The following is a 12,591-nucleotide window of genomic DNA, read 5'->3' on the forward strand; positions in this document are numbered from 1 at the left end:
TATCAGAATAAATTATATGTAAAATAATATAAAGTATAATGGAATACAAAATGGAATTTCTTATATAACCACTACTCACAGTATAGAACATACAGTTTTCAGAACTGGCTTGATTTAAGTCTCAATGAGATCTATAAAACAAGTCCACTTTGAATGTTGAGGTTATATTAGGTATCAGTTATCATGATAAAAGGGTGACCATATTTTAAAGCAGAAATAGACAGAGGTATCATTGAGCTTTTACCATGACTCTGTATTAGCTGATATCTGAGTGCTTATCTACCTTAAAACTGCCTTACATCTAGTTAATTGCAAGATTTAAATATGAAAGTCTAAATCCTGCCCCATTATATCTGAAATTAGAGTTTTGACTCCCTCTTTGAGACTTAGGCTTTATTCTAAAATGTCCCCTTCTTGACTTTATAGGTTGGCCTGAGATAAGTGAGAGCAAAATTTGACCCACAGAGTGATGAAGAGAGTTTGTGTGTAAACACACGTGAGAATGCCCGCATACCCGCACACACAGAGCAATCCTAAACCATTCACCATTAACAAGCCATGTTTCTTCAGTTAAAAAACCAAGCACACATACATTGGAATCCATTCCCCACACGGAGAGCAAGCGTAATTATTTCTCCCTATGCAAAACATTAATAGCATCATTTGTTTTCTGCTGAATACCATGGGTAGAAGCTGAAGGAAAGCGGGATCTGCTGCAAGTCCAAATGTCAAGGAAATAAATGGCATTAGGATATAAAACATAGGAAGCTTGATGAGTTATCCAGCAGGGAAGATAAAGTGAATTCATAGTTCAAAGGATTAAAAAAAAAAACAACAACAACGCTTCCATTTTTTACTCCTTTCTGGTTATTAAGGTCTCTGCTACATCCAACTAGCGACTAAAACAGCGACTTGTGTGTCCCTGCCTGTGGTGACAGTACTACCAACTGCTCTGTGGGTTCTTTTCCCCCCCGGCATACTAATACAATGTACAAACCACTTAAGATTCCCAGGGGGCAATTTCATGATTGCAGAGGAAAATGAACTGCTTAGGATCACCAGCTAGCAACATTCAAGTTATGTACCTTCTCTTAAAACAAAGCGAATGATACACATAGTCAGTGAAAGGCACACAGAGTAACACTCATGCATTGACAGAACGAGGAGCAATGGTCTCAAGTTGCAGTGGGGGAGGTCTAGGTTGGATATTAGGAAACGCTATTTCACTAGGAGGGTGGTGAAATAGCACTGGAATGGGTTACCTAGGGAGGTGGTGGAATCTCCATCCTTAGAGGTTTTTAAGGCCCGGCTTGACAAAGCCCGGGCTGGGATGATTTAGCTGGGGTTGGTCCTGCTTTGAGCAGGGGGTTGGACTAGATGACCTTCGGAGGTCTCTTCCAACTATGATTCTATGATTTCCACTAGCTAGAGTAAAATGACAGTTAGTATATGGCATGATTCTTCAGACTTCAGGGCATATGCTGGTCAGGATCTGGGGTCAGGAACAATTGTGTTATATGCAACACCATACCAGGTTTTTGTTTTCCTTTGAAATCTCCAGCACTGGAGCCATGATACTTCACGGACTGCCTGCAATAGCAATTGAGGTCCCATGTTCCTGAGATAGAGTTTGGACTAATCTTTGCAAATCAGGCTTTACTCTCCTATAATGTCACATTCCTGTGGGCATTTTTCAGGCAATACAGGATCTTAATCAGGCTCCAATTATTACCAGGATATAACCTTTTAGTGGGTGCAGACCTGAATAGGCTTTACCTGTACATCCCTATCACTTGTGTGTTGATGGCTTCCAAGCCATCTTGCTTCTAGTATCACACTAACCGTGGCAGCAGGGACGGAGGGAGCAAATCCCACGTGGAGTTCTAAAATGCTGGTTTAATAGAAGCCTTAGTTTCTTGACAGAACATACCTGATGAGGAATATACTGTGGTGACAGTGTTCACATCAGCCTCTGCTATGTATTCACAACTCGATTCAGTCAAGGAGCCTTTGACAGTCACAGGGGCTATGCTGGGATGTCGTAAGGCGGCCTTCAGTGGAGCTATGTGATTGTACTGGACAGAGGACAGGCATCCGATAAAGCCATGTGAGTTCGCCTTCAGGACTTCAGAATCTAGCCCCAGACTATCTGCAACACACAACACAATCAGAAAGGTGTTTTAAATGTATCCTTTTGCTGGTTGATTAAAAAACCCTTTGCTAGCTTACCTGACCATATTCACCCATTCATCAGCTTCTCACCCAATTACATCCTTCTTCCACTGGACCCTTAGGTCTGAGACGATATCCACATTTAAATCCCTCTTAAAGAGACACATCTACCATACTACTTATAGTGAATGGAGTTGGCTTGTAAATAAATAGCCTCTGTTGTTCTCCTTCCCCTACCCAGTTTCTTGTTTGTCTGGAAAGCACCTAACACATATTTAGTGCTACCATAAATCATAGAATGTAAGGCCATAAGGGACTACCGGGCCATCTAGTCTGACCTCCTGCAGGCCACTAAGATGCTAAACCCAACTGAAATTAGACCATGGTATTCCAGTCCACAGGAGACTAAACTATTACGTGCCACAGGCAGAAAATAAGAGGGGCCAAGATGCACCAGTGCACGAGGTCCCTTCAATGTCAGGGAATTGATGAAGTGAGATATACCCAGATGAGCCTGGCAAGTGACCAGCACCCACATGCTGCAGAGGAAGGCAAAAATAAATAAATAATAAATAAATAAATAAAATGAAATCCCAACATCACTGCCAATCTGACCTGGGTGAAAATTCCTCCCTGACCCCACCTCTGACAATCAATAAGTTAAATAGTAACACTGATTATCTTCAGGCCTGAGATGAGATTCATTTGTCAACATTTGTTTCACAGAATCTGAGTTGTCAGAGATGGACAAGCCCTAGCAGATCATCTGCTCTGTCCACTGCTGACAATACAGGATTGTTCAGTGATGCTCATTATCTAGTACTTCATATAGTCTAATGTTGACTGTCTCATGTGCTTGGGCTTTCCAAACTACCCTGGGGAGAGTATTCCACAGTATACTAGACCTATATATCTACCTACTTATATGCCCCTGTCACCATGGTATGAGACGCCCAAGTATTTACAAACAGAAATATCAATCACTATCTTTTTTCCCAGTCTGTAGGAGAAATAGCTTACTCTGTGTGTGTGATTACGGGTGGGAGATGGGGAGTACATGTACAGTTAGGCCCTATTAGGGGAAAGCTAATTCAAGGGCATAAGTTTTGCATATGGTTCTGAATGCAGCAATGCCTGATGCTTGAGAAAGACAGTGAAGGAGGGGTAAGCCATTTTCTCTTTCTCAATGAGCCCCATTTATTTACTTTCTAGGAATTGACATTCATACTGCTAAGACCTCTGTCACTTGCTATGTACATCTTGCGCCAATATAAGGGGAAAAAAACAAAATAAAAAAGCCTCATTGAATGCAAGATCAGTGGTCATTCAAGGTGTGAAATCTTGTCTACTGGTAGTGTTAGAAATTTGTAGTTTTTAGCATTGCAAAACTGGGATTCCCAGCTTCCTTGTCTGTTTCTACCCTTTCACGTTGTAAGACAATGGCCTTTAAAAACAGAACATTTTGAAAACCATCATACATGTTTTTCCCAGTCTACATTAAATAATTTTATTAGCTGATCTCATAAAACTATCAGACTTAGAGATTAATTTCCCCCTCCCCCAACAGTTGACAGTTCACATTTCAAGATCTTCTGGACCATAAAGGGCCTGATCCAATACCCAGTGAGGTTGATGGGAGCTAGATGAGGTCCACAAAGCTTTGGTTACAAGCTTTGAAAGAAAAAAAAAACCCTGAACACCAATGACAACAATGTGGTAAGCTGTCTGGCTTGATATTAAAATATCATATCTCAGTGGCTGCCAGGGTTTGGACCAGTAAGCTCTTTCAAGGGCTAGTCCTGGACTGGGGAGTAGAAAATTGTTGATCTTTCTCACATAGCCTGCTATTTTACACCCTGGTTGTGGTGTTGAATGTGGATGGAGGCAAGTCCAAGAAGCCAGTTTCACATACTAGTTATTTCTTTGGCTCCTGTGTATTATCATTGTGCAGAGTACTTAGCCAAGTTGAGTTACCCAGCTGCTTGCAGTTGATGCAATTTGGTATTATCCATGGATTTACAGATGGACCTTGTACACCAAGGTGATATATCCTTGTGTGCATTCAGTGTGGTAAAGTCTAGTTCTACGATCAGATACTACTGTTCCTATGTGACCCCACCTCATTCAACACACAGGATGGACACACAAGAGAGCAGAATGAAAGTTGCGTAGGTAACAATAAATCTGGCAGTTTTTTAAACTTTTGAGTGATTGACTTTGCTAAATTACTAATGTAGTGGGTTTTTTGGGGGGATGGTGAGGGAAGCTATTTGGGTTGCAAAGTAGTTAAACAGCTCAAACTACAGGTCTACACTGAATTCCACATTATCCTTTGGTACTTATGACTGCTGATCATTGTCTGACGCTCTCCGAGATGGCTTTAAAGAAGAAACGCTTAGGTCTGATGTGTTCCCATGCAGAAATTCAGGCATAATTTTACTAAGTGTTGCTGTTCCTCAGCCACCCCAAGTGTAGGTGTGAGATATCACTCTAAGGTTCTGGGCTGGAAGGAAGCCTGCAATAGCACCTAAGTCTGCAGACGGCATCACTAGGGAAACTGTCATAGAGCCATCTTCTAGGTGTAAGAACAGACACAAGCAAAACATAGGTGTAAATGGCCAGAACATTCTGTGTTTTCCCTACAGGAGAGCTGTTTTGAATGACAACAACAAAGATAGTCTCAACGGAAATACATCCCTGATGCAGGATACAATTTGTAACTTTCAGGAGTTATGCTTTGGCCTTTCCCAAAGTGTGTGTGCAGAGGGGGAAGTGGAAGCTGTATAAATTAAGATGGGCAGGCCTGTAACAACAGATGGTGGGGTTGCCAGGGGAAGGAAAGCCTTGGCTGTATATTTCTGAAGTGGATCTTACAAAAACATGGGAAAACAGTGATTGAGAGCATCTTCTGTCTCTATGGAAGTTCCAAAAATCTTAGTAAACATTACCAAACTCATCTGTTCTTGCTTCTTTACTATCTCTAACACAAAGGGTGGATATTTCATATCCCACAGAGCTAACACTATCTGAGTTGCTTTGTTCCCTCTCCGCCTGCCAAAGGGGAAACCCAATAAATACTGAATTATGTTTCATGGTAGCTTGAAAAGCCTAAGAGATGTTATATGACAGTTTCATTAGTTATCTGAAATCAGAATTAAGGCCCCAACTGGATTAGCCACTAAAGGGCTATTACATTTGAAAAACTGAGAACACTCAGACAAAAATCATGCTTGCAGAATTATAGTTTTCTTTACAATTACGTTTTGAGTTCAGTCTTGAAAGCCCTCAGAATGCAGATTTTTCAATGAAGCCAATGGGAGTTCTGTGTAATTTGGGCTTGCAGGTTTGACCCTGCTGTTTGAATTCTCATATGGATAGCGCAAATTCAGTTATATCAGACATAAGGCACACAATTTTAACTTTGAGGGTAATGAACCATGAAAACAGCTTACTCAGTGCTGTAGTGGATTCTCCAGCATTTGAAGTCTTTAAATCATGACTAGATTGGATTCTGAAAGATATTCCATCACAAAGTGGTGGAATATCTTGGTCTGCCTCAACATGGGAGACTAGACTGCATCATCTCATGAGGTCAATTCCAGGCCTACATTTCTACGATTCTCTCTAAGTTATTGGGGTCAATACAGCAATCATTGGGTGAAATATTCTATGGCCTGCATTATGCAGTAGGTCAGTCTAGATGATCATAATGGTCCCTTCTGACATTAAACTCTATGACTCCTCTGAAGTGCTTAACTGGCTGTCAGACTTGGGGTGGGAGTGTTCTACTGTGTTCTCAAAAGTCTCATCTAAGTACCTTTCTGTCTCCCGTAGCTCCTCCAGTTCAGCGACTCTGGCCTCAAGAACCCATATTGTATCTCTGAGGTCCAGGAGCTGCTTGCACCCTGTAAACATATATGCCACCTGCCCCAAAGGCCGGTAAAAAGTACATGCTGCATTCAGTGCAATAAACTGGATAGGCCCCACTCTGCTTCTGCCTGCTTTCATTTTACTCTTGCGGGGTTTTTCGAGATTTTTTTGTTGCAGGGGGGAGCATTATTGCCCTGAATTTAGAACATGATCGAGTCTTTTCCAGCATGTTTCTGATGATTTCATTACAGTATTTAGTTATACATAAATAGTGTCATAAAGACGAATGTATCGTAATGGACGTGCCTATGACGTACGACAAATTGCCCAGACATTTCCATCTAGGTCAATGGTTTCGAAGGTATTTTGTGATTTACTATGATAAAGCCGAGAACTTTATGGTGGCTCCTTTTTCTGGATGGTAACAAAGGCTAAATAATTTAAAAAGCCAAATTGAAAGGTCTTTGGCACAGGGACTGTCTGTTGTTATGTTTGGGCTTTGCAGCACATAATAGAACGAGTCCTCTAATCCTAATTACGGCTCTGGAAGCTACGATAATACAAATTAATAGTAACAACAAATCAGTCTTCAGTCACAACGTCCTCTTGCACTTAGAACTACACATCATTGCCTGGCACTGTCACAGGCTAGCTACAAGGGAGAAGCAGAGTAATTGGCAATGAGATTTTGCACTGGTGCACACCAGCCAGGGAGAACATCACCCCTTGCTGTGTTTGTTTCCCAACAGAGGTACTCCAAAGTGCAGGAGTGGGTCCTCAAAGCTCTGCTGGAAGTAAGTCTGCAATTACAAAATGCTCTTCAGAAGCAAAGGGGCTGATTTCTTTTTTAAACAGGCAGGAAATAACTATGTTCAAAGGGCCAAGACAATCAAGAAGGACTTGAAAAATTTGCCTTTGAAAGTACATATTTTTTCCAATCACGTAATTAATGCTATTAGTGTGTTGGAGGCATTGGATCAAAGGGGCTTCTGAAGGTGAGGCAAAGAGAAAGCATGAACACTTTTCATTGTCCTTTTTATTCCCCCTAAGCTATTTTTAAAAGTCAATTTCACGCTTGTGACAAGAGTCAACTTGACAGCACTGAAGATTAAAGTCCACTCTCTTTGGGCTTGCTTTTCCTCCAATTGAAGTCCATGGGTGTCCTACCAGGCACTTTACTAGTGGGAGTTTTGTCACTGAGTTCAGTGGAAGCAGGTATACCACCAGTTTAAGTTCTCCCTCAGTGGGCCTTAACCCTGTAGTGGATGGACCATGGCTGGGGGCTGAAAGGATCATTTCGTCCCCATGCTGATGCAATGCTTGGCCTCTTTTCTCAGCCTGACTAATAGAAAGGTGGTTTTGTGAGAGTTAAACCAACAACATCACCGCGTTTCACTGAGGCAGCTGAACAACCTTAGCAAGGTTACTCTTGGCCATGAACAAATGGGCTGGCTTTGAGTTAATGATGGAGAAGTGGTCTCAGTCCTGCATCCATTATGAATATGTGCAGCTAGGCGCCAGGCACTCTATGGTTATGCACGTAAATAGGCTGCCGTGTCCTGCCACAAAACCGAGCAGCGTTGCTGATATTGTGTTTGACCTGGGAGAAACATAATGAACATCTTGGGCTAGATCCAAGCCTGCATAAAGGCAGCATGGAGCACCCCTGCGCTCCTGGTACAAATCTGGCCCAAAGTCAGCAATTAAAACCAGGGAAGGATTTCTCCTACTTATGACTACCCTGGTGGGGATGGGGGGGGGAGGAAGAGCCATTGTAGTTGCTTCTAGTCCACCCAACTCTGGACCTTCCTATTGTAAGGGGCAAGACCAGAGTAAAAGGCATTGTGGGGTTGCCATATAGGCATCTTGAGACAGGATCATGGGTACTCAATGCAGTTTAGCGCAGTCTCTGGCTCCAGAGTGTGACAGGAGCAAGTACTGTGACTTGAAGGGTACGTCTACACTGCAATAAAACAGCCACGGCTGGCCTGTGTCAGCTGGCTCAGGCTCGAGTCAGCTGACATGAGCCAGCCGTGGGTGTTTTACTGCAGTGTAGACCTACCCAAAGGCACCACTACCCCCAGGCTTTCCACGCGGCACAAAGGTCAGAAACAATGAGCTGGCCCTGTGGTCCCAATTTATGGAGCATTTCACGTAGTGGGGAGTGCTTGAGAGCTTTCAGCTCAGTATGACTCATCTTTTATATTTATATTTATTTTATATTTATATATATTCTTAAAGATCATCTATCAGCTAAAACCAGGCATTGCTTCAGGTTGTAATGTGATATTTGTTAGATGTCAAAACCCATTTGTGACATCTTCATTTTAATGTGCCCCAACGCAGCCACCCCGTTCGGTTTCAACAGGGCTCCCAACACCATACACTGTAATGAGACAAGAGGCAACTGATGCAACAAAAATTGAGAAGTATAGAGGGCTTACAATGGGAAACATGCTTCTTTCATGAGCAGACAGCTGCAATCAATTCAAATAACAACCAGTCAGCCTAAAAATAAAGCTTCTAGAGGGAAGTTGAGGGGGAGACAGGACTGGGAGAGAGAACAGAGCCTGCTTTTGGGTAGCATTATCTTTAGGAAAACAGAGCACAGATTTTCTCTCAGGATTAAGACACAACACCAGCTACACTGTATTGCTGGAAGTGATGGCTGAACGACCTCTGTGTCACTCTGGAACAGGCAGGATGGCATTACTGCTCTCTGATGTGGGACCAACAGCAGACCTTCTGCCAGCTCGTCTTATCCTCCCATTTCATCTTTAGCTGCTGCCATCTTGCCCTCAACCTACTTCCTCTTTTATACCGAACTCCAGCTTCAAAGCTGCTTTATTAAGCTCCTTGCAGCAAAAGCAGTTTCAGGTCTAAAATGCACCTCAGAGAGATATTTTTTTCTCCTGGTTGCTCTGGTGCTTCTGAGGAGGCGGGAAAAGACAGGACAGGTAGGGAACAGGAGGGAGAGATTCTGAAGGGGCAAGAAGATGACAGCTAATAAAGAGTACTTGTGGCACCTTAGAGACTAACAAATTTATTAGAGCATAAGCTTTCATGGGCTACAGCCCACTTCATCGGATGCATTGAATGGAACATATAGTAAGAAGATATACATATATACATACAGAGAAGGTGGAATTTGCCATACATTTGGCCATCTTGATTATCACTACAAAAGTTTTTTTTCTCCTGCTGATAATAGCTCATCTTAATTCATTAGCCTCTTACAGTTTGTATGACAAATTCCACCTTCTCTGTATGTGTGTGTATATATATATATCTCCTTACTATATGTTCCATTCAATGCATCCAATGAAGTGAGCTGTAGCCCACGAAAGCTTATGCTCTAATAAATTTTTTAGTCTCTAAGGTGCCACAAGTACTCCTGGTTTTTTTTTTGCGGATACAGACTAACATAGCTGTTACTCTGAAACCAGCTAATAAAGAACAGAAGAAGGGTGAGCGAGGAGTTGCTGAGGTGTGGAACTGATGGGGTTGCAGTTGTTCTGTGTTCATTCTGTGAAAGATGTACTATAATATTCAGTGACAGGAGCTTTTAATTCATTGAGAAACCTGTTGCCGCTTTCACTACTAAAAATGTGACCACCCATCCACAATTATACTTCATCCCTCTTTTCCATTTACACCTCTCCTTAAGGAGGTACTTGTTTAGCGAAGCCTTCCTGCACCCATCTCCCCATTCGTGATATCTCTATACCTTTTGAAATAAACCTGCAGCTGGCGTGTGCCCCTATCTAATAATAGACGCATCTGAATTAGTTTGTGATCTCTTCAGGGCAGGTACTCTATCGTTTTACTGTAAATATTCTATAAACCAATCTGTTTATTTACAGGGCTATATAAATAATAACTGTTTCACACTGCAAGCATGTGGTTTTTCAAATAAACCTCCAATTTACATTACATTTATGGCCTGATTCAAAGCTCATTGAAGTCACTGGAAAGACTCTTATTAACTTCAATGAGTTTTGGATCTGGCACATAAAGAAGGAAGTGAATCCATAAAGGTGTGGTGTGTTATACAGGTTTTATCATCATGAATCTGATGGGTGGAGTATTCACAAGTAAAGAAGCCACAAGTTAAGACAGGTCACCACAAATACGTGCTGGAGAAACCTTTATAATATTAATTTTCAGAACCTCCTTAACCTGTAATCCACGTTCCCCGCCCTAACTCTGATACTACTATGCTAATGGTAAGGTGATGAGTTGGGGGGTGGGGCAAAGAAGTAACTATGTAGGAAGTCAGACACTCCTCTCTGCAACTCAGATAGATTTACAGCAGATGTAAGAGCAAGAGCTACACTTGTAGCAGCATGAATGAAGAAATTTCACAAGTACATTAAAAAATAAACCACCATCCAAAAGCATTTCAAAGAGGGTCACACCTGAGGGTCCCCCGAGACAAATAGATTGAGTTAGGTTGGAAACACAAAGCCAGATCACTCCAAGCACTGAGCTAATGGCCACTTTTACGTGTCATTGTTTTAATTATGTTGTGTACATGAGACATTACATGGTTGAAAAGAAAATATGGTTAGACACAGCAGAACCACATGTGAATTCGTCAAGTCAGAGAAAACTCAGACAAACAAATCTGACATGTTGTGCTATGTGATATCGTCTCCTTATAGAAAGACTTGCATGCACATAAATATGCTTAGGTTCAATTGATGTACAACAGGCCAAAGGGAAGGGTGTATGATCTAGTGATTAGCACAGAGGGATGACCACAAGGAAGGATGGTCTTGTAGTGGAGGTGCTGGATGGGGGCTCAGATCTGTGTTCTATGCCAGGCCTTGATGTTATGCATGACTCTGGACCAGCCATTTGGGACCTGAATCCAGTGCATATTGATGTCAGTGGAAGGATTCCCGTTGAGTCAATGAGCTTTGGATAAGTCCTGCCATGTTCCAGCTCTGTGCTTATAAAACGACAGCAACAAAGTACGGGGATGATCATACTTCCCTATCTCAGAGGGATGCTGTGAGGATAAATTCAATGAACGTTGGTGAGGTGCTTGGATCCTATGGCATTGGGGGACATGTAGGTACCATAGACAGAGAGATTTAAATATAAACTTAGCATTCAAAACAAACAAATACAGTGGAGTAGTATCCATAATCTTATTGTATTTATCCTCACAACACCTGAGAGGTAGCAAAATGCTGTTATCCTCATTTTACCGATAGGGTAAATAGAGACTAAGTGACTTGCCAAGGGCCATACAAGAAGTCTGTGGTAGAGCAGAAAATTGTAGAGACTGTTTAAGTAAGTAGTGGGGTTCTGTAGGATAAATTCTGCATGTTCTACATACAGCAGTCACTTCTCCCACCATTTGGGTAGGAAGGTTTCTGGCTCAGGCAACATGACAGAACTTTAATAAAGGAAGTGAAGAATAACGTATCTACCTGAAGTTACAGAACAAGTGACATAAATAGAAGAGGGATTTGTCCATGACACAAGTTGTCTGAAACCTCTGTTCTCCTAACAAGTACAATAGGAACTTTAGGAACCACTCACGGTGAGGAATTCTGTTTTATGATTTGGCGGAAGTAGACGCATTCAGCAACACAACGGGACCTTGAACAATTGGGGTATTAGCTGAGCACTGAGTCAGATGGAAGAGTGACCACTACTAGGGCACCAAAACCAGCTCTGCAGAGCTTGGGTTGCTGTTGGATGCCTTTTCTCTACAGGCAGGCCAAGCCCTGGCTATCAGCAAGATAAAATATCAGTCCCTTTACTTATACTACCTGGCAAAGAACGATCCCGAGTGCGCTGCTGTTATTATGTACAATTAATAGCTCACAAGTGGACACAAGTGGATGTTTATTTTCTACATCTGCCAAAAAGGCTTTCAATTCTATAGGCTTTGGGAGCCATTACTGAACCTTTAAATGGCTGTGGTAAAAGAGACTTCAGCAGTAAGCACTTCCAGACGGCAGACTTGATTTTGATGTCCAGGTTTGCTGTGGGATCGGCAACAGCATTCTTTAGTCATAATAAAGAGCCTATTAGGTTCTTATCAGGAACAAATGGGGTACTCATAGGACATAAAGTGGACCACTTGAGAACAGAAAAATAAGGGTTCTTTGTCTGAAGCTTCTGGTAGATTCTTCCTGGTCCTGAGATGGGTGTGCAGTGTTAAAGGGCAGGGAATCAAAAGGCCACCCCAGCTCACCTGGCCTATGTAAACAGAAAATAAATTGCAGCTCCTACACTGTATGAGAGCCCAGGGACTGCTTCTCTAACGCAGTACTCAGCTAGTGTGGAGTGGGGGGTATGGGCCCCAAAGAGGGTGGGGAGGAGGTGAAGCCATGTCTCTGCTCTGCCCTAAGATGAGATCGTGGAGCTGCCCAGACACATAGGGATAATCAGCTGCACATCACACAGGGGTGTAAATCAGGGCATGCTGAGCTTCAGGAGTGCCTCTATGCTGCCATGGAGGGCTGGGTCTTCCCACCACCCTTTTCTAGATGGCTCAACAAGAGGTGAGAGGTTAACATTGCTATCAGG

The 12,591-nt window shown here is 42.4% G+C and overlaps 1 protein-coding gene across 6 annotated transcripts in view; it reads right to left on the reverse strand.

Moving 5' to 3' along the window:
• Positions 1-12,591, reverse strand: part of CNTNAP5 (contactin associated protein family member 5) — a 419,241-nt gene that overhangs the window by 15,018 nt on the left and 391,632 nt on the right. For all 6 annotated transcript variants that reach the window (XR_012154186.2, XM_073305029.2, XM_073305027.2 and 3 more), the window contains one exon: positions 1,931-2,149. Coding sequence is in view for 5 of the 6 variants with exons in the window: in XM_073305029.2 (XP_073161130.1) it covers positions 1,931-2,149 (219 nt within the window). In the remaining variant the exon portion in view is untranslated. The remainder of the gene's footprint in view (positions 1-1,930; positions 2,150-12,591) is intronic.

Source organism: Lepidochelys kempii, chromosome 11 (assembly GCF_965140285.1).
Source record: "Lepidochelys kempii isolate rLepKem1 chromosome 11, rLepKem1.hap1, whole genome shotgun sequence".
NCBI classification, from domain to species: domain Eukaryota; kingdom Metazoa; phylum Chordata; order Testudines; family Cheloniidae; genus Lepidochelys; species Lepidochelys kempii.